This window comes from Salvia hispanica, chromosome 5 (genome assembly GCF_023119035.1).
Source record: "Salvia hispanica cultivar TCC Black 2014 chromosome 5, UniMelb_Shisp_WGS_1.0, whole genome shotgun sequence".
Classification (NCBI taxonomy): Eukaryota; Viridiplantae; Streptophyta; class Magnoliopsida; order Lamiales; family Lamiaceae; genus Salvia; species Salvia hispanica.
In genome coordinates, this window is record NC_062969.1 from 5,277,207 (window position 1) to 5,299,346 (window position 22,140).

The 22,140-nt window shown below is 36.2% G+C and overlaps 4 protein-coding genes and 1 pseudogene across 12 annotated transcripts; 3 read left to right on the forward strand and 2 right to left on the reverse strand.

Annotated features, from left to right (window-relative positions):
• Positions 1-686: 686 nt before the first annotated feature.
• On the reverse strand, positions 687-5,121 carry LOC125191310. 5 transcript variants are annotated; one of them, XM_048088833.1, is made up of 7 exons: positions 4,846-5,121; positions 2,971-3,014; positions 2,592-2,847; positions 2,176-2,432; positions 1,515-1,605; positions 1,333-1,399; positions 687-1,220 (listed from the first exon to the last, which is right to left on the reverse strand). In XM_048088833.1, the coding sequence occupies exons 1-5, from the start codon at positions 4,895-4,897 to the stop codon at positions 1,555-1,557; spliced, it is 660 nt and encodes a 219-aa protein (XP_047944790.1). In that variant the 5' UTR covers positions 4,898-5,121; the 3' UTR covers positions 687-1,220; positions 1,333-1,399; positions 1,515-1,554. The 5 variants fall into 5 exon arrangements, with proteins under 5 accessions (XP_047944790.1, XP_047944788.1, XP_047944789.1 ...); XM_048088831.1 differs by having other exon boundaries at positions 2,592-2,883; XM_048088832.1 differs by having other exon boundaries at positions 2,971-3,044.
• LOC125191312 lies at positions 846-1,842 on the forward strand. Of its 2 annotated transcripts, none has more exons than XM_048088834.1 (4): positions 846-987; positions 1,068-1,226; positions 1,354-1,500; positions 1,593-1,842. In XM_048088834.1, the coding sequence occupies exons 1-4, from the start codon at positions 910-912 to the stop codon at positions 1,707-1,709; spliced, it is 501 nt and encodes a 166-aa protein (XP_047944791.1). In that variant the 5' UTR covers positions 846-909; the 3' UTR covers positions 1,710-1,842. The 2 variants fall into 2 exon arrangements, with proteins under 2 accessions (XP_047944791.1, XP_047944792.1); XM_048088835.1 differs by having other exon boundaries at positions 848-987; positions 1,074-1,226.
• Positions 5,122-6,813: 1,692 nt separating the features above from the next.
• Positions 6,814-11,133, forward strand: LOC125190665 (pyrophosphate-energized vacuolar membrane proton pump). Its single transcript, XM_048088015.1, has 8 exons — positions 6,814-7,130; positions 8,276-8,850; positions 8,926-9,305; positions 9,407-9,493; positions 9,574-9,904; positions 10,036-10,446; positions 10,581-10,640; positions 10,730-11,133. Exons 1-8 carry the CDS (start codon positions 6,896-6,898, stop codon positions 10,934-10,936), a joined length of 2,286 nt encoding a protein of 761 aa, XP_047943972.1. The 5' UTR covers positions 6,814-6,895; the 3' UTR covers positions 10,937-11,133.
• A 5,057-nt stretch (positions 11,134-16,190) lies between these two features.
• On the forward strand, positions 16,191-19,516 carry LOC125190668 (arogenate dehydrogenase 2, chloroplastic-like). Of its 4 annotated transcripts, none has more exons than XR_007170948.1 (3): positions 16,191-17,528; positions 19,073-19,236; positions 19,417-19,516. XR_007170948.1 is itself a non-coding variant. In XM_048088020.1 (2 exons), the coding sequence occupies exon 1, from the start codon at positions 16,371-16,373 to the stop codon at positions 17,508-17,510; it is 1,140 nt and encodes a 379-aa protein (XP_047943977.1). In that variant the 5' UTR covers positions 16,192-16,370; the 3' UTR covers positions 17,511-17,528; positions 18,386-18,680. The 4 variants fall into 4 exon arrangements, 1 of the variants encoding a protein (XP_047943977.1); XR_007170947.1 differs by having other exon boundaries at positions 19,390-19,504; XR_007170946.1 differs by having other exon boundaries at positions 19,327-19,464.
• LOC125190673 lies at positions 18,815-20,296 on the reverse strand (annotated as a pseudogene).
• Positions 20,297-22,140: the final 1,844 nt, after the last annotated feature.

Here is a 22,140-nt window from a genome sequence, read left to right on the forward strand (position 1 = left end):
CGTAAGGAAGTAATCGACCGTAAGTAACGTTAAACAACACTGGCACATTACGCTCACCTAAATTAAATCAAATGTTTGCTAAAATGAGAAATGAAATTTTCCCCTTTCACAAAAATGAGAAATGAAATATACCAAGCGGTTTTGCAATGCTGATGGTGGGTCTATAAATAATTGTTAGTACTACTATTAGTTTCTTATTAAATGATTCTGACTAAGACTTATGATTGGTAGATATCTTATAGGTAGAACAAGTTCAATGATGACAAATTTTCCCCTTGCAAAAAAATGAGAAAATAAATGCTCCATATGAAAAAAATACGCAGCATTAAACTTAGAAGGTAAGGAGGATTTAATTTAATTTAATACAATAAAATGTAGGTGACGTTGGTCTTGAATTTGTTGGCGAGAAGGTTGAGGACATATTTTATCATTTTTATGGAAAACAATAGAAACATGTAATTTCTCTCATTTTCACATAGCAATTACACTTAATTTCTCCCATTCAATTCCCAAAATATTTCGCATAATTCAATCTGCATCTAAAACTATTACAAAATCATGTAGCTATACAAGTTTCAACCATACCCATAATATCATGAACTTATTTAGTATATTAAATTTAGGGTGTGAAACTAAGTCGTACAGCTGTTGTCAACGATATGGTGTATGTAAATGGAGAGGTTGGATATGCCAAATTATTGGATACGATAAGTCATATGTGTATAAAATGACATCTAAAGTATGGGCTAGGTAGTTGCCATTAATCAACCTATCCTATCTACTACTACTACTATATATCTTCCTCATTCTCACCTTCATATCATTTCCCATTCCTCCTCACAACACACATAGTAGAAAGGAAAAAGACAAAAAGAAATTTCGTGTTATGATTGTACAGTAGTGATCGTGATGGAGCATGGCGATGAAAACCAAGAAGCCCCGTGTTTCCTTCCAGTCATTGCACGATTGGATCGCCTCGATCGTTTGGTAAACTCTCCCTTTCTCTTTTTACATCTGATTTGGATGTTTTCAACAATCTATGAAAGAGATGTGAAAGACTTATGCAGATTCAGCTTTTGGCAGAGAAGCATAGCTTCTCAAAGAGTGGTGTTTGTGCAATTGAAAGCAAAAATGAGTGCAAGACTCTGTCCTCAGCTCTAGAGGAAGTCCATCACAAGGGCACGCTTATGGAGAGACTCGCTTTCCTTGAAAAACGGGTACTTGAGGTCCGTTCATGTTTTTAATCTCGAATCAATATGTGATAAGCATGCACTGATGAAACAAAACACGAGATTGAAATGGCAAGATATGGTAAGGATGTGTTGTACTTACACATGTAACTTGTCTCTGCAGTTGAGTTTGGAGATTGTCGAAGGGAACACCACGTCGAGATCCAGCTCTTCAACAGTGCAAGGTCCAGAAATGATTGGTAAAAATGGGAATGGAGACACAAACAATAAACAACAACCGGAAGAAGATCACTCCACAATCCAAGCACAAGTAAGGTTCTTTACCTGTTTATGCTGCAGCTTGAGTGATAGTTCATATGCATGCCTACCGCAGATTTACATTTCTGCACTCAACTTTCGTAGGAAAAAGCTTCTCCTGCAGATGGAGTTGTGAAAGAGATAACAGCTTCATACAGAAGCAGAAGACAGAAAACAAAATCACAGAAGAAGTGGCAATGGCTGTTCAGACACACATGTTGACCATTTACATTCTGCAATAATACATACACTTGTATACGTGTGAGTGTATGTCGAAATTCACCAACAGTGTTTGTAAGGAAAGAAACCAAATATTGACAATAAGTGCAGCTTTTATAAAGCTCTCTGTTGACTACTCCACAAAAACTACAAAATAAGAACTTAAAGAAGTAACAGCAAATTACAGCTGATCATTACGTATCTACTTCCATCAGATTCATAGACAACATAAAGCCGTACCCAAAAACTAAAGATCATGACTTTGTTAGAGACTATATTGAAAGGTTGCAAACCCATGTTGCATTAGCACTAGAGGGAGCTGATAAAAAGTGACTAATATACATATAGTCTGTTAACTATATTAGGCCCAACCGAATTCGAATCTCAGAGGCTGGTTTCCTAGCGTTAAATCATAATACCTTTAGCACAACTTCTATTCCATTTAGACAACAGATGACGTCTGACTTACACACAGCGGACATGGCGGGTCCTGGCTATCTACGTGGCTTGTCTTCTGTTCCAAGCACTCTGCGTGATAGACATGGCCACAAACTAGAACTGCCACAACAGAGAGATTCGTAGATGGAGAATTCTCAAAAATGAATGGGTGCTTCCTTAGACGCTTCTGGCATATCCTGCATTCCATTTTCCTTACATCTCCAGATATTGAATTCTCACCGAATGAATTTGACCTTATCCTCTCAGGTTTTTGAAATATCCCGCCCCCTGAAATTCAACATGTAAAAATGACGAGACATGTTTCAGGTGAGACCATAAATTGCAAGAACAACTTTGAAGGCTACTTATCTAATATTTCTATACATGACAGTTCAGACTTCAGATTAACTCCAGAAATCAGATTTGTAGATGAGTAATATGTTATACCTCTATACTGGAAGGCTGAGAGATCTTTACTTTCTGGTTTGAAGGACAGCTTAGTATCATAGACAGGTGAACCTTTCCAATTGGAAGGAGATGCATCGGAATAATTACTAGAGCTTCGTCTAGAATAATGGCGACCAAATGGATGGCGAGAATGCCTCAGCAATATTCTATGGCTGGAGCCATGATTCTGATGATGAGGTGATTCATGACCTGGTGATCTCTTAAGAGAACTACCCGGAGCATCTATTAATAGCGCCTGTGATGCACTGCTTTCAACTTGGTCAAAAGATATCTGGTACATCATTATGTTTTAAAATTTTTAATGCAAAAATGAGAGAGGGGGAGAGGGGTAAGCCAAAACTGACAATGATGGACTAACCTGTTTGGACTGAAGATCCCCTTGAGATGCATGTGGTATGATGTCTGAAATTGACAGCTGATAGTTAGTGACTCCTAAAAAAAAACTTAATGTCATTGGAAACCACAAATTCTATTTGACAGAACCAGCATAAAATAGAGGTGATTGAAAGGCAGAACAAAATAAAAATGACACAAACTTCTTGATAACCACCTACTGCATGCGGAACAATGAAAATTACAACTACCTAGCGACAAAATTTGTTCTTTTCCAGGAAGCGTGGGAAAACACATACAAATGAAGATGGCTATTGACAAAATTCTGGATCATCATCAACAAGAAAATCTGGAAATAGAACTTGAATACAGGTTTTGCTAGCAAAATCTGGATCAAAATCAACTCAAATCAACCATAGCTAAGTTCTGACATCTACCTCCATGCCTGTTATAATGCACACATGATTATACCAGGCTTAAAGATATTGGAATTACAAAAGCAAATTTGGCAGTCATCTTCATCCACATTATGTCATACCAAATGTGGTATGCCGGGCTTTCCAATTCTAGGATACAGATTAACCAAAAATGATATAGCAAGCAACGAGAAGTCTCCACTTCATATATTTTTTAAGCAGATGGAATGCTAAAGATGAAATATTATAAAATCTCTCAAGTAAAATCAAACTTAAAATCTAAAGCCATGTAGTAAATTGTAAGGTAAAAGATGGATGCATGATATTTGTGAGAAAACAAGAATATTCAAGTCATGGATGGAACTCTCAAAATTTTAAATCGCTCATCTAAGTTCAGGGTAAAAAGTAGATATTGGTGATATCATGTCCAGAATAAAAATAGACGAAAGACTTAAAATTGGATATGAAAAGCTGATAATCTAGTAATCAGCTGATGGGATAAACATAAGTTCATGGAAACTAAAGTCAAGTTTACCCTAATTCCGTAGTTCTCATTCAAATTATAACTCACACAATGGGGGTGCTCACATAAATGCCTGGTCTTTATAACAAAAACGTGCATATCAGCTAAGAGAGTAGAGACTTATAGATTACCTCTAGTATCAATTAGTAAAAAGGTTATAACTACTGATGATGACTACTTTTAAACCCAAAGCATCCACTATAAAAAATCACCCACTCTAAATTTTATCAGTCCATTCATGACGCATATAACTGACACTTATACAATGCTATACGTTCAATTTGCACCAGCACCTCGAAGTGCATTGGTATTATTTAAAGGAAGAAATCAAAAGGACAAACTTGGGAGTCATCAAAGTACACAAAACATAAGAGAAGAGATCACTTCTTCCTGTAAAACATTCGACTCTAATCCGCCCCATGAACTGCTCCTACTGAATCATATCCCCAAAAGCATCGGCTCTACATTTCACAAAAATATTCTATCATCTTTAAAAGTTATACAGCAAAGTCCTAAATTGACTCAATGACTATTAACAAAAACCTTAATGCTACAACACATATTAAAAAACGCGAAGCCTAAACTCGTAAAAAAAAGCCAATCAGCCAGCCTAATCACGCACGCGAATCAACTACATAAAGTCAAATTGGGTGAAAGCATAAAAAGGAAGCGTGGCATCATCTCATGCATCAATGGCGTCGATTAAAACCTACCGCTATCACTAAACAACTAAAATCAACAAGTCAAATCTGTTCCCGGGAAAAAAAGGAACAAGAAAAATGGCGGATTATTTCATTCCTTAATCACAAAATCAACTTCAAAGGCTAAGCGCGGAAGATGATCATCCGATGATATAAAACAAATAGAACCCAAAATATCGATCATTGATCATGCAAATTCCAACATCGAAAACGAAAAAGATGGAGTTTTGCAGTTGAAATCAGGCATGAGAAGCATTTACCTGGATGTGCCGGTGCTTTATTTTTATCAGCCCTTCTTTTTCTTTTCCCCATTATGCAATTTCCAAAAACAATAGTAGCAATATAGTAGTAGTAATAAATAAATGTGAGCAAAGATTGGGAGGCAGAAAAGGTTGAGGTTTTGGGGTGATTGATTGATGGTTTAAGGGAAAATGGGGGTGAAAGGTGCCGCGAAGATAGAGCAGCGAGAAGCGGAGATGCCAATCAACAAAATCTAGCAAAGGGTAAAACGAGAGAGAGAGGATACGGTAATTTGGGGATTTCTTTCCCTTTCTCTTCTTTATGTTGCTAACCGCTCATATTTCTATGGTCAAATTAATTAATTAACTTATCAGTTTCATTTCTATTTTTATGCTTATAAAGCATTTTAAAAAATTATTATAAAAGAATCTTGTAGTGGTATACTTTAAGGAGTCGATATATTCTACAATTATTTATACTAGTACTATATAACAACAGAATCTAGGCTATTTGAGGAATATCGAAACTAAGAGCATCCCCAAGGAAAAGGGTAAATGAAGAAGTAAAGAGAAATAAATATCATATTTACCTATTTTTTTATAAAATTTCATGCTCCAATAGAAAGGGTATTTTATGAGGTATTATATCTTCTTTCATTTTGAGAAGGTATTTTTACCTCTTCTTAATAGAGAATGTAAAAAATTAGTTATTTTTGTTTGCCTTTTTAGTATACCTTCTTTTTTTTGAGTTTTTTACTTTTTAATAAGGTATAATAACCTTTTTGAGAAGATAAATTAGAAATATACTTCTCTTCCTACATTTTCACCTTGGAGATGCTCTAAAAGAGTATAAGCTTTTACCATTTATTTTGGTGATCCAATAGTCATACTCCATAAAACTTTCAATTTTCATAGTTAAAAGTTTTTTATAATCATATAGAGTTTACTATTATTACAATTTTTATAGCAATTTATTAAATATACAGCACTATACTTCACTTATCAATTTTATAATAATATTTTCAATGTATATCAGTTTTATCATAAAATTTCACTACAATACTATAGTCCTGAAATGATTGTGTAAGGGAAAGTCGATTTTATTTCTCCAAAATTAAGTTGTGGAGTACACGATAACATTATTATTTAACTCTATTTCTTATTTTATAAACATACGTATCTAAAAATGATTAAATATCTTTCGTTCAATAAACATTTATCTCCAAAAAGAGGCTTATTTAACTCCAAGAGACTTCGACGTATTTTTAGAAATCACTACCTTCACGTATGTTCTAGAGCCTATATTTTATTTTTGGCTCTAATTTAGTTAAACCAACTCGCTTCTTATTTCACATATAATGTCTCATCAAAGAAAAATATTAGTAATTGGGTTCATGCTTACTTGTTCCTTTACACAATTCCACGTCGTTTTTAATACTAGTACTAAATTAAAGTATGTTATCGGTAGCAATTGACACCCATGATAATATTTGTCAATTAACTTATTCAATTTAATCAATTTTCACATCGTTTTTACATTCGCATTCTCTTCAACTTTCTAATCATACATATGTTAGAAGACGAATAGCTATTACTCTTTAGTAAGTGGTAATTAATTCTTGAGTTCTGTTTAAAACTGTTATTTTCGTCGAATAGCAGGATTTATTAGACTTGATAAATTATGCGAAACATTAAAAGAGTTGCAAGAATGTACTTATGTTAGAATGTAAGTAGGTAGATGGGATACTACACCATGCACACAATATATACATTTGATCTAGACTTCACATCGATTCTGATTTCTGCATATGCATGCAACATTACAATTTACAACGCCTCAAATTCATCTTGTCGAAACGGAGACGTTTTATAGAATAAAAATTTCAATTAAAACTTTATACATATTTAATCACCATTTTACAATAATAAATCATTTCCACATTTGCCCATAACCAGAGAAGGCATGTTATATAAATAGGTGCTAAACCTTAAATCACTCACAGTAAATACAGCACCTCCCAAATTTTTTGGCGCAGCTATATTGATTGTGATCACGAATTCTTCTTCAGCAATGAGCGGGCCTACGCTGCTCTCGGATCTCGGAACCGAGATTGCCATCCCAATCTGCGCCCTCATCGGCATAGCCTTCGCCGCCCTGCAGTGGCTGCTTGTCTCCAAGGTCAAGCTCTCCACCGCCGCCGCCTCCAAAAATGGAATCACCGATCCGCTCGTCGAGGAGGAGGACGGCGTCGCCGATCACTCCGTCGTCCGCAAGTGCGCCGACATCCAGGCCGCCATTTCCGAAGGTAACTAATTCATTTTCGACTCGAATTCAATTTTGCAAATTAAGAGCCGATTTTTCGATTGTAATTCAATTGCTTCGAGTGAGTTGATTTCGACGAGATTTCTCGTCTTTCAGAAAGTGAAATCGAGTAATTAATTACTTTTTTCTGTCGGTTTCCTCATATTAAACTGTTTCTTTCGTAGAGTAGGGTTCGTGTTGATGGAGAATGTGGTCGTGTTCCTTTTTGTCAAGTTATCATCTTCTCCTTTCTTTTCTTTTTTCCATATTTATTTGTTCATAATTGTTATCACTGCATATAATGCTTTCTTTATTGACACGTGTGGCATGGCCCAAGCTTGTGTCTGCTATTATTATGTAAACGTGTTAGTTGAGCTCAAACGAGGTTAATTTCTCCACCGTTCAGTTATTGCTCAACTCGGCATATTTATATGCTTCTGCAGAATTTCCATTTCACTTTCTAACTTTGTCGGGCTCGTTTTTGTCGTGTTACTCATCTTTATGGAATTACTTTTTCCTTGTTAATAATTTAAGACGAGGCTTTTCAAGAAAAACAAATCTTTGCCTAGAAAAAATATCTAATATAGCATTTCTCTCTGGGCTAAATTTGCATTCTTGTATCTCGGATCCATTTTTGCCATTATTGTTCCAACAAGAATTGGATAAAACATTAAAGTATCTGAGGAGTTGAGATTGTATAATCAAATTAAATGAGTATTAATGGACAGTGTTTCAGTTATTTGCACTTACAGTAAATATGAGAACAAAGATATTCAATCATCAGAATCGAACTAATAATAACATATCATGGATCTGACTTCAATCTTGAATCTTTTGCGTGTGTATGTATTAATGAACATTCATGTATATGAAAACTTACCTAATTAGCATTATTATTTGCTACTTACTAATACTCCACTAATATTTATAACAGTATGTTGAATAATAACTTATGCTAATTTGAACCGAGAATCGGTGGAACTTGGGACTACACTGGTTCTGATAGTGTGATTCGAAATGTTAATTGGGATAAGGCATTGGATCAATATGTAGTCGGGGCTTATTAAGCACAAGTTAGAATTTAATTTGGCTCTCAAACAAAACCTGTTTATTGATGATTATGCTGATAAGCCAATTCCAATGATACAGGTGCAACATCATTTCTTGTAACGGAGTACCAGTATGTTGGTATATTCATGATTGCTTTTGCCATATTGATCTTCCTTTTCCTTGGTTCCGTGGAAGGATTCAGCACGGAGAGCCAACCTTGTACATATGACAAGACCAAAGTGTGCAAGCCTGCACTCGCCACAGCAGTTTTTAGTACCATATCTTTCCTTCTCGGTGCTATTACATCTGTGGTTTCCGGCTTTCTTGGAATGAAGATTGCAACCTATGCAAATGCCAGAACAACTTTGGAAGCTAGGAAGGGTGTCGGAAAGGTGTTCATCATTGCCTTTAGATCTGGCGCAGTTATGGGATTTCTCCTTGCAGCAAATGGTCTTCTTGTTTTGTACATTGCCATCAACCTTTTCAAGTTATACTATGGCGATGACTGGCAAGGCCTGTTCGAGTCAATAACTGGCTACGGGCTTGGTGGATCTTCAATGGCTCTGTTCGGTAGGGTTGGTGGAGGTATCTACACGAAAGCTGCTGATGTAGGAGCTGATCTTGTGGGGAAAGTTGAACAGAACATCCCAGAGGATGACCCGAGGAACCCTGCGGTATGGCCATGGAAACACTATAATGCTTGAATAGAATTTTTAACGTCGACGACTTATTTATGGAAAGTGTTGCAGGTAATTGCTGATAATGTGGGCGATAATGTTGGGGATATTGCTGGTATGGGTTCGGATCTCTTTGGTTCGTACGCAGAGTCTTCCTGTGCAGCCCTTGTTGTTGCATCAATCTCATCTTTTGGGATCAACCATGACTTGACTGCTATTCTATATCCTCTGCTAATCAGCTCTATCGGAATACTTGTTTGTCTGCTGACCACATTGTTTGCAACTGATTTCTTTGAGGTCAAGGTTGTGAAAGAAATTGAGCCAGCACTGAAGAAGCAACTCATTATCTCAACCATATTTATGACTGTGGGAATTGCTATTGTTAGCTGGATTGCCCTACCCTCTTCCTTCACGATATTTAATTTCGGGGAGCAAAAAGTAGTTAAGAACTGGTGAGTTTCCTCATCGCTCTGGTACTGTTTCCATGTTTAGTGTAATAACAGATACCATTTCTTTCTCTTTTCTTACAAAACCTATGAGTTTGTGCTCGCAGGCAACTGTTCCTGTGTGTGGCTGTTGGTTTGTGGGCTGGCCTCATTATTGGATTTGTTACAGAGTACTATACAAGCAATGCTTACAGGTAACTTTTTGGACACATCCAGAAAAATCTTGAATTAATTTAAACATGTTCGAATTTAATTCGGTTCTTAATGTGTCCAGCCCTGTACAAGATGTTGCTGATTCATGCCGTACTGGAGCAGCAACCAATGTCATTTTTGGACTTGCTCTAGGATACAAATCAGTTATCATTCCAATCTTTGCCATCGCAATTAGCATTTTTGTTAGTTTTAGCTTTGCTGCAATGTATGGTATTGCTGTAGCTGCCCTCGGGATGTTGAGTACAATTGCGACTGGCTTGGCGATCGATGCATATGGACCCATCAGTGACAATGCTGGGGGTATTGCAGAGATGGCCGGCATGAGCCACAGTATCCGAGAGAGGACTGATGCCCTTGACGCTGCAGGGAACACCACAGCAGCGATCGGAAAGGTAATCTTTCGATCTTTACTCTAGAAAAGTATGCTTAATGATCATTGGATCTTGTGTTTGAAGTCATGTTACCTGAAGAGTTTGCAGTAACTTTCAGTGTTGTAACAAAATATTGTTGCCATTCTATGCAGGGGTTTGCAATCGGCTCGGCTGCTCTTGTGTCCCTTGCACTCTTTGGTGCATTTGTGAGCCGTGCTGGCATTTCTACTGTAGATGTTTTAACTCCGAAAGTGTTCATTGGTCTACTCGTGGGTGCTATGCTCCCTTACTGGTTCTCGGCCATGACGATGAAGAGTGTCGGTAGTGCTGCTCTGAAGATGGTTGAGGAAGTGCGCCGGCAGTTCAACACCATCCCAGGGATCATGGAAGGCACAACAAAGCCCGACTATGCCACATGCGTCAAGATCTCCACAGATGCATCTCTCAAGGAGATGATTCCTCCGGGTGCACTTGTCATGCTCACACCCCTGATTGTGGGGATTCTGTTCGGCATTGAGACCCTTTCCGGTGTCCTTGCTGGAGCTCTCGTCTCCGGTGTTCAGGTAACCCCAATCAGTCACTGCACATTCTATTTGCACACGGTTATGTTGGGCGACAATATCAGAGTTTTGAATGATTAACGAGCTAAAAAATATCTATATTGGTGTACAAACTTCCATTGTTTTGCTTGATGCAGATTGCAATTTCTGCATCCAACACTGGTGGTGCTTGGGACAATGCCAAGAAATACATAGAGGTAAACGTATCAATTTACTTTCTCGGCTTGCTTGATCCCGGTCAAACTGAAGCACGCTATATACTAATGATCCTTGGTGACAACAACAGGCTGGTGCTTCGGAGCATGCCCGGACTCTTGGTCCTAAAGGGTCCGATGCACACAAGGCAGCCGTGATTGGGGACACTGTTGGTGACCCACTGAAGGACACGTCGGGGCCATCACTGAACATCTTGATCAAGCTGATGGCGGTAGAATCGCTCGTATTCGCCCCTTTCTTTGCCGTCCATGGCGGCCTGCTCTTCAAGATCTTCTGAAGTAAGGCAATATAACTCTGCTCTGCTTCTGTTTATAGCTTAGTGTTAATATATTATGGAAATTTTTTGCAGTATACTTTCAGATTTCATTTGTTTTTCCGTATCTCTTGTTTTAAGTTGTTGCTGCAGATCTAACAAGTTGAAACTAAAAATATGGATATTTTGGTGAAGTAATTGTTTGTTGGTTTACTGATTCACAACCTGTTCGCATGCTATTCATTTATGTTTGTGAATTCTTTTCCATATAAATAAACTGTGTATTCACGATGGCCTACGAAGAATAAATTTTTACCAAAAATATCTTATACAGGTCTATTTGGAAATAACACACAAATTGTAATATTTTAAATTAATTTTAAAGTTCTTGGACGTATTAGAGTTTGGCCAAAGTTGATTATTTTAGAAATCAATATTTCTTTTTAAAATAAAGGAAATACTACGTTGTAACAACTAGGCTGCATTATGTTGCTAAGTCTAAACTTTTTGACAAACTTTCTTTTTGGCATAGAGAGTGGGATTTTTATAATGAAAGCATCAGTTTTTTTTTTGCTTTGTAGTTGAGAGAGGAAGACTATCTAGGCGGCGACTTATGTAATATTCTGGTCACGTTGCCACACGTTTATTTAAACATACTATAGTATTAAAATATGATGCAACCTAATAATGTGTAGGCTCTTGTCGTTTGCTGGACTATGCTGCACGAAATTTATTTTACAAAATCGCTTTTTTACCATTCAAACTTAGTTCACTACTTTTGTAAATTTGTTTGATGTTAGATTCAATTTTATTGGTAATTTTTATATTGAGGACGAATATTGTCTAATATATATACCTCTCGCGTGGATTGTTGCGGATTTTATCGTAGGCAAAAAATATTGTATATTAATATAATTCCATAACAAAAGTAGCGATTCATATATCTTATTTTTGGGATCTATTTTCAAATTCCATTTGCACCTTTAAATAAATTTCGTTTACACATTTACTAAACGATGTATATTTCGTGTAAGAACATCTTACTTCTTATAGGTAGTCTCTAAAATAAAACACATATACTCCGTATAATATTAATCAAATAAATCAACACTAAAAATATAACTTCAATCTTCACCTAATGTATAGGCGGAATAATAATTTTATGTAATTTAATGAATATGCCCCACCAGATTTGGTGTTGGCGCCTGTAGCTAGTGACCCAGTGATTACGATGTATGTTAGACTTTTCAATTACGATGTTTGAGTATACTCGAAAAGAAAAAACGAAATTAATATTTTCTCTTATCATAAAAAAACAGTCCTATTATAGATGACATTATAGACATAGGTAAAAGAGGAGAGTGGAATTTTAAAAATAGATAAAGTAGGAGATAAAAGAAAAAATAATAAACTTCTACTTATACTAATTTTAGTGAATATTAGACCAAAATATGAAAATAGACTCTCTTTTTTTGTGAATGAATATACTCTCCTCATTTGTTGTTAACTGACTTGTTTTTCTATTTCATGTTCCAAAATAATTGAGTCATTTTGTATTTTGGCAAAAAAGTAATATATTTTCTCTTTCTTATTTTATTCATTCTCATATTTTAGTCATCGTTCACTTAACACTAAATATCTATATGTTTTTTTTAACACTGTACCTGAAAAAAAATGACTTAATTAATAAGAAAATGTAAGAGGAATTTTAAAGGATTAACACAACTTTTTGTTTACAATTTTGGGAATTTTCTTAGATTTGGCCCAGCAAAACTGTGCATAACTAATTGGCTTAAAATATACGTTCATTCATTATTTTGCACACAAATTTGAATACTATTAGTTTTAGTGTTTGAGACTTTAAGCTTGAAGTAACAAAAAATGAACTAAAACCTGATACGACGGCTACAGATATTAGTTTAGATTGATATACCAAATCACTAGATTAGCTTCATGTACTTAATTTAATTTGTATAGATTGAAATAGCAATTAATTAAATTAATAATTTTCTTATACCTTTTAAAATATTGTAACTACTTCATCCGTCCTTATAATTTGTCACTATTTGAGGTTATAAGAATTGTAATAGATAGTGGGTGAAAAAATTAGTGTAATGTGAGTCCTATTTTTATATATTAATTTTATAGTAAAATATAAGTACAAATGAATTAGTGTAATATACAGTCCACTACAAAATAATAGTAAAATTAAAAGGTGATAATTTTTTATGGATAAAAAAAAATGAAAATAAATGATAAATTATCGTACTCAGAAGTATCACTTTATGCTTAGTTATACTTACTGGAATAGTAGGGGTTTTTTGGCATTTACATGACGTCATCATTATATGATAAACGTCACACAAATTTTATTAAAATAAAATCCAGAACGTTGGAGTAAAAGAGAATGTGTCTATTTCAGAATTCCCAAAACATGTCAAAGTTATTAAATAAATGTTGTGTTATTTCTAACTCAACAAATACAGTACTTAACTCTTTAAATCTATTCTATTCACCCTTTTTCAGAGTGTACAACAAAATTAATCTGAAATAATCTCGTAGACAATTTCAAAGCAAGTAAATATTGAGGCAATAGAATCTTGATCCAACATGAAAATACGAAATCAACAAATTAATACAAAATCAATGAATCAGTAATAAATTATATTATATTCATATTTTGCATAATTTCGTATCGTTGTCGTGTGACATGAGTAGTATTTAAATTTGGTTTGAATTTTTTACCTTTTAAAAATTGTATTACTGTGGAATAGTATTGTAACCTTCTTTAGTTTATACCTAACCTAGATATTAAACTATGTATGGAATATCTACAAGTTACAAAACTCTAGTCTAACCTTTTTCATTGCCAAATGATAAGTTATCAAAAATTTATTTGAAAGTAATTTTCAATTGAACCACTTCATCACATATATGGTCAACTTTGGAGTTCGGATACATAGAATGGCTGGAAAAAAACTCTACCTACCCAATTAATTCACTGTTTATCAATCATTATTTCATACCAGTAGAAAACAGAAAACGAATAAGTTAAGAAACAAATAAAGTTGGATCGACCAAATCGAATTTTGTAACTATTTTAAAATTTCCATAATATTATATCGGATACAATAAATGGGCAAAATAAGATTACAACGGATGAGTTGAAATTTTATACTACTAGCTAAACTGACAGAAAATTTAAGACGGATACGGCGAACTCGAATCCAAAACCTTTTCCCTTGAATACTAATTTTAGGGCAATTCACACAATAATTGATTGTTCTTGTTTTAGTTGTGATGGACCAACTCTGTGATTAGATCGTAAAGAAGGCCACACCATTGATTTTTGGTTGTTATCTTCGTCTACTTCTCTTTCGACCAAACAAATAGTTGTGAAATACCCCCTCGGTCCCAGATTAAGAGTCACTTTTTGCCATAAAAGTCCGTTCAGTTTAAGAGTCACTTTTAGAATTTTCCATATTTGGTCCTACAATTTTACCCCATTCTTCATCAAAATTACATAAAAATGTCATTATCTACATTAAAATAAATCAAATAAAAATCAAGAGTCTAAAGGGACTCACCTTCAACCAACTCCACCATCTCACTTCATTTATTACATACTTCAACTCTTTCTTAAAATCTGAGCCATAACAATAAGTGACTCCAAATGTGGGACGAGAGAGTAAATTTTAGTTTTCAATTTAGTTTGGCTTTACAATAGAATGTAATTATTAATTCGCGTGATTTAGCAACGAAAATTATAACCGCAAATTTGGGGTTTTTTTTTGCACGCAAGCCGATCATAGATGATTAGATGTTAACTACAAAGTGAAACCTTAGTTTACTTAGGGGTTGTTCGGTATGCAAGATTGTATATGAGATTAAATTTGTAGCGTGTTTGGTTCATGTGATTCAAATCCACAATTCAATTCTAGATGGATAATCATGGAATAATTAGTCGTAGCTAACACCATATGACTAAAATAATCTCACAACTCTATTTTAGATTATATTTTGGTAGTACTATTTTATCCTGTAAACCGAACACCACTTTTACTAATGTGACGAATAATGTGATATTTCCCCCCTACATAAACTGAATCTAGTGAGATGAAAGTAGCAAAAAGTAAAACGAAAAACAAAGGCAGGGTATATTAAAAGCAAGTGGCCAATTCAATGCATCAATAGTGAGGAGACAAGTCTAAACGATATTATACCATTCCATTTCCATGGGAAGTAATTTTTCACCTTTTTTCCTTTTATTCTCACCCTTACCAATTTTAATGTGTTTTGACCTTTAGCACATTTAGTAAGAATGTCATCGCCTTCATAATATGCTAACTTTTCAATAATAGTCTCATTTGAATTAGAAAATAAAGCATGCGAATTGACATGCTGTGATTGAGTATAAGCTTGATTTGGTTGGTGTGCGAGGAGGGATTAATCACCAACACATATGTTTTAACTTTTAAGAATCACGTTATTCGACAATGATACAAGTAAAATTTTGGAATATATGTAAACTGAATCAAAGTTTGTATATCACTTTTCTTAATTGAGGTAGGAGTATTTCTTATTGATAAATTAATCATGCGAATGTAGGCAATGATGTTAGCTAGTCGTATGTAACCTAAAATATTTGAATTTATACAGGAGTATTAAGTACGATAAATATGATGGATCCCTAGCCCTCCACATAGTTGATATTTTATGCTTAATTTTATACGCAGAACGTGGTGGATGAATAATTTAAAGTGAAAATTTGTAATTGGTCGTATATTCTATTATTTTCTCGATCTCGAAATCTTTTTAATTTCTTATAGAAAGACATTAGTGAGTCATGGAATCTGGCACTTTGCCACTTGTGATGATTAAGTAAAGCTTTTGTAACTAATAGTTTGAAAAACAATTTTAATCCTATCGGTTTGATTAATTACTTAATTAATAATAGTATAGTATTTACTTATGGCCTTGCATTGGACTACGTAATAATTTATGGCTTCATTCTTGACAAAATACAAACTGGGTCGCTAATTTTAGAGTTTTTTTCTTTTAAAACTATTATGAGAAAAAGAGTAATATGGTGTGAAAATGAGAATAAGAAAAATGAAGATTCCTTTTTATATATATATATATATATATATAAAATGAGTGGAAATGATCAATTTAAAGAAAAATAATTTTGTTATTTTTGGTTTTGTTATGAGAAATTTAGAGCAAAAAAACACAATATAATGTGGAGGAAAAATGAAAATTTGCAGCCACCTCATTTGATTCAAAGCTCAACTACCAAAGCAGGACACCAAACCCCTTCTCCTCAAACTACCACCAAAGCGCACACGCACAAACACATTTCACTGCGTGTCTGCTTATTCACATATATACACCATAATTACTCTGCTCATCCATAATCAACCGCATAAACCGTAAATTGCACCTTAATTCCGCAGCAATGGCTTCCTTCTCTTCCATTCAACCCGCCGCCGCTCAGCCGCCGTCCGCCACCGCCACCTCCACCCGCACATCTCACCTCCTCCCGCACCACCCCGACCAATTGTCGCTCCCCTCGCCGCCGCCGCCGCCTTCCCACCGCCGCCTCCGCCGCCGCCCGCACTGCATCCGCGCAATCGACGCCGCGCAGCCGTACGACTACGAGGCGTACCTGTTCAACCGGTTCAGCCAGTCGAGCAAGCTGAAAATCGCCGTGGTAGGGTTCGGCAACTTCGGGCAATTCCTGGCCAAGGCCTTCATCCGCCAAGGCCACACCGTCTTCGCCCACTCCCGCTCGAACTACCACGCCGTGGCGCAGTCTCTTGGCGCCGCCTTCTTCCCCGACCCGCACGACCTCTGCGAGCAGCACCCCGACGTCATCCTCATCTGCACCTCCGTCATCTCCACCGAATCCGTCCTCCGCTCCCTCCCGCTCCAGCGCCTCCGCCGCAACACGCTCTTCGTGGACGTCCTCTCCGTGAAGGAATTCCCCAAAAACATCTTCCTGCAGGTCCTCCCGCACCACTTCGACGTCCTGTGCACGCACCCGATGTTCGGCCCGGAGAGCGGGAAGGTGACGTGGCAGAACCTGCCGTTCGTGTTCGACAAAGTGAGGATCGGGAACGAGGAGTCGAGAGTGAACCGCGTGGAGACGTTTTTGGACATTTTCAAAAAGGAAGGGTGCACCATGGTGGAGATGAGCTGCGCGGAGCACGATCGCTACGCCGCGGGCTCGCAGTTCATCACGCACACCATGGGGAGGATCCTCGAGAAATTGCAGCTCGAGAGCACTCCCATCAACACCAAAGGCTACGAGACGCTGTTGAATTTGGTGGAGAACACCGCCAGCGACAGTTTCGATTTATACTATGGCCTTTTCATGTATAACAAGAATGCCATGGAGCAGCTTGAGAGATTGGATTTGGCGTTTGAGGCCTTGAAGACCGAGCTCTTCGGCCACTTGCACGAGGCCTTGAGGAAGCAGTTGTTTGGGAAGTCGGAGGAGGGAGGTCATCGGAGGCCCATGCTCGCCAAATTGCCCAAGAATGGGACTCCCTTGTTGCCACCTCAATCAGAGGCCGTTGCCAACAAGAACAATTAGGCTGCTTTGTGTTGTTAGGTATGCCCCTGTCTTTCGATCATCGTATATTGATGGAATGGATACGATATATCGGGCGAGAGATGATTGAAATTGTGATACAACACAAAATGAAGCATATATGCTGTTGTGAAATGATCGAATGCAATGTATAGCTTGACTAGATTCATATTGCTTCTGTGTAGCAGTAAAAGAAAAGTAAAAGTCTGATTTCCAGTGTATGAATCTTGTTTAAAGTTGGAAGTAGTTATCTTCATTCTTGATTGTTTGTCATTTATAAATAAAGCAGGAGATTAATGTACGAAACTTGAATTTAGTAACAACTTCTCTTATTGGTAGTATTTGTCTTGAATGATAATGCAATATGTTTATAATTTTGAGGTATGTATAGGAGAAAAGTGAGAGGAACGACTAGTGTCTCTATCAGAGTGCATGGTTGTTAACAAGAGGGGTATCTTTATGTGTGCACTGTACTCTTTTTGGGTTGTTTTCGTTATCATTTGGAGTACCACTTTCCGTGTGCTATGTGCTCTGTTGGAGTTGGACCCTCCTGATAAATGGTTTGTTATTGAAAAATCATGATTTTGAACCTTGATGTGCTCTACTTTGAAATGGAAGCTGTCGATCACCTTTATTATCTACCTTGTTAGTATAAAAGTTGTAGCGAGTGCCTTGTGATAATAATGAACAATGCTGTAAGATCCATCATAGTCTGTGGTCCAAAGACTGGAAATGGATAACATTCAATTCTACATTGTTTTGTTTTACAAATCATGAAAATGAGTAAATGACTTGACAAGGACTCATTTGATTTCCTTAGGTACTTGCTGGTAATATGTAGCCCATATTTACAGTTATCTTTTTCATTTTTACCTCAGGTGTCGAGCACCATTTCCTTGTTCTGTATGTTATCCTGCTGATAGAACTACAGAGAGTGGAGAAATCTAGTTGTGTACAGATGGAAGACTAACTAATCGATGAGAGACTCTATCTTTGCAATCCCCCCTGCTTGTTCTTTTGATCTGTATTCTGTTTTAGTTATACATAGGATATTGTATCGGGTGAGCTTCATCAGGATCACGCTAGCTCCCAGTACCTTCTATCGTGTAGTTCTAGATAAATAATTCTACTTTGTAATGTAATGTCTGATTATATGAGTTCCTTTCCCCGTGATTCTCTCTTCATTAATTATATCATGTTCTGGGCTTTCAAACCTGCTGCGAGGTGCTGATGATTTAGTTTTGGCGGTTCTGCTTGATTTTCATGTGTTTGTTGGATATATTTGAATTATAAGATTTTCGTAGTGAGGTATTAACAACATGAATTGATCAAAGTAACCCATACAAAAGTTGGAAGAACAACGACAAATTTTGTAAACTCTTGAGTAATTATTTATGGATCATATGATTATTAAAACCACTATATTCTAAGTTCATCGATACGCCTTTTCTCTTGGTGATAGTAGTTTAAGTAACTCCCTTTGTAGTTTGTTACTTTGTTGAACATTTTTGGTCTTTCTTCATCAACAAGTTGATCCAGTGGTCCAATCTCATCTGCATTATCAGGATAGAAGAACATAGCCACGGAGATCCTCTCGGCCTCTGAGTTTATAACTACTCTGTGCCATAGACTTTTGAATATTCCATTGCTCAGTAGCTGCAGGAAAACAATCAGCAAGAACATGTTACAAGATCGTCTTCTCAAGAATTGCTTTACTCCCTAATCCGAGGTAATCCCACTTTATTTTCCTTACATCGTAGCTTTCCTTAAGTATTACATTATATATGTATGGACATACCTCGAGCTGATCCCCTGCCAGAACGAACAGTGCTTTAGGTATTATTGGAACGGATAACCACTGATTGTCTTTAAGTATCTGAAGGCCTCGTACTTGGCTGTCCTGCAACAGAAGAGTTATTCCAGTGCCATCTGTGTGTGGACGGAGACCAATAACCTGATCATGCTTTGAACATGGCGGATAGTAGTTGAACTGTGCAACCATGGTGGGCATCTTTCTCGCAAAGCAGTCTTCATCAGTTAAGCTTAATGTTTTTGCTATTGACCTGAAAATTTGCTCTTCCGCATGTCTTATTTTAGCAGAGAAGTCTTCCAATACTTTTCTGCAGGTACATGGAAAATTGTTCTCAATTAAATCAATTGTGTAGTCAGAACTCAATTTTATGAGAGGACCTGCATTTTTTTTTACCGGAAAGGTTTTGGATTCTGAGGCCAATATTTGAGTTTTCTCCCGTCTTCTGGAGCAACTAGAAGACGCAACCTGTCGGACCATTCGAATGTTTTAGTTCTGGAAACAGGCGGAGAGCCGCTGTACCCTTCAACATCATTGCCTTGTCTCGTGTATCTTTGCTTCTCCAGCTCCAGCTGGTGGAAGAATTCTGTGGTAAGATGGCGCACTTCATCCAGGGAGGCGCACTTCATCCAGGGAGGCGCTTTCTATGCCATGGTTAACTATCTGCAGTCAAGAATCGGTTCATTTTTTCTGCCTTATTTGAGATGGTGAATAGCATACATAGAAAAGGAAGAAAAGCTACAACCTGGAAGCAACCCCATTTGGTGAGAGCAGAGTGGAGCGCTTTGAGCTCAGCATCAGTGGAGGAAACCAGCAGGCTAAAATCAATTACTGGGATGTCTGTGGCCAAAGGTGCATCAACTTCTATTTTATTTGTCCAGATATAGTTTCCCGGTGGCTCCCCGACGGTTTCAGACAGTTGATGAGCTGTTTTGCCATAGATTGCTGCTGATTTTGGAAGATCCTTTGTTTCAGCCATGTTGAGCCTAGCTATCCGTGACACTTCAAAGCTCGATGTTGTGTAGATTTTAGGCCAATATCTTCCTTTTATAGACTGAAGTGGTGCCACAAACGTGCTAAAGTGTTTTACATGTTGATAATCAATTAGGAAAAAGTAAGAGGCACTCGAGTGAAGGCTATTGAAAAACAAAATTTGTTAGAATAGCTAAACATGAAAAAGTAAGGGGTACTTGGGTGCAACTCTTAGAAAACAAAATTTGTTATAACCAAATAGGAAAAAAGTAACAGTTACTTTAGTGAAAACTATTAAAAAACAAAATTTATTAGTTATAGTCACATAGAGAAAAGTATGTGGAACTTGAGTGAATTCCTTTAAAAAAAATCAAAATTTGTTATAACCAAACACGGTAAAAGTAAGATGGACTTGGTGAAAATCATTAAAAATTAAAATTTGTTATAACCGAATAGGAAAAAAGTAAAAAGAATCTTGAGTGAAGGTCGTTTAAAAACAAAATATGTTATATAACCAAATAGAATAAAGTAAGAGACACTTGAGTGAATGTGATTAAAAAATAAAATTTGTTAGCATAACCAAATAGGTAAAAGTAAGGGAAACTTGAGTAGAACTTTCCATAAATTAAAATGAGATACTCCCCTTTTATTAAAAATGAATTTTTTTCCTTTTTGGGTTGTCCCATTAAAAATGAAACGTTTTATAAAATGGAAACAACACCATTTCTATTTTTTCATCGATCTTACTTTATTCACTCTTCATTAACTCACAAAACAACACTACATTAAATCTCGGACTGAAAAGTAAATGTTCCATTTCTAATGGGATGGAGGGAGTATTTTTTGGGGACCGACGAAAAAGGAACGTGTCCTTATTTTTATGAGACGGAGTGAATATAGTTTTATAATAAAATATGAGTATAATTAGTTAATTGAATATGAAGTCTATTTATTATTTATGATAAAAAGATGAAAGTGGATTTTTAATAGAGGACAGACAAAAATAGTATAAATAGATACTCAATGAGAACCGAAAGAGTAGTTTTGACATCAATATTTTTACAATAAAAGATTTCCAACTTTTTAAACAATAAAATATACTCCAAAAAAATGAGTCACTTTATCAATATACCATTTGTAGACCATACAAAAAGATGACCGAATAAAATGTTATCCATGTATGAATCAGTAAGTACAATAATTTGATTATTTGTACATTATTAGGGATATTTAGTGAATTAGGATTCGGTCGGAAAGCATATCTTTTTGGACCCAAAATAACTAAATTTTGGTGTAAAAAGTATCCAAGTTTGAAATTTGCAAGGATTATTGATTAAGGCATAATTCACTTCTTGCAAAAGGTTGAAATCCCAGCATCAAAGAGCCCCCACATATTCCGGCCGAAAGTATTGTGAGTGGTTCTCAATCAGGGTACACAATGGCCCACTAAGGGTGAGAAACCCACTTCCACCGCCTCACACTACACGTGATGCACTATTTATTAGCACTAAATATACCTGTAAGCATACAAGGTAGATCTAGTATAGCTAAAGATCGGATATCGAACACAGGGAATAAGATTGCAACTGACTACCATATATTAAGCATCACATACTATCTAGAGACACAAAATTTTTTTGGTTTGATTTTATAAACTAGACATAAAATAAATAAACAAATAACAAGAAGCATAAAAACATATGATACAAAGCAGGCGAATGATGTAGAATTTTAGGATCCAAAACACAATCGACCTCCTTGAATTACGGTCTCTAGAGTTATTAAGTCGGTCACTTAACTAGATTAAACCCCCTCCCGAGGTGAGAAATCCGTAGATTAGGTGTAATAATT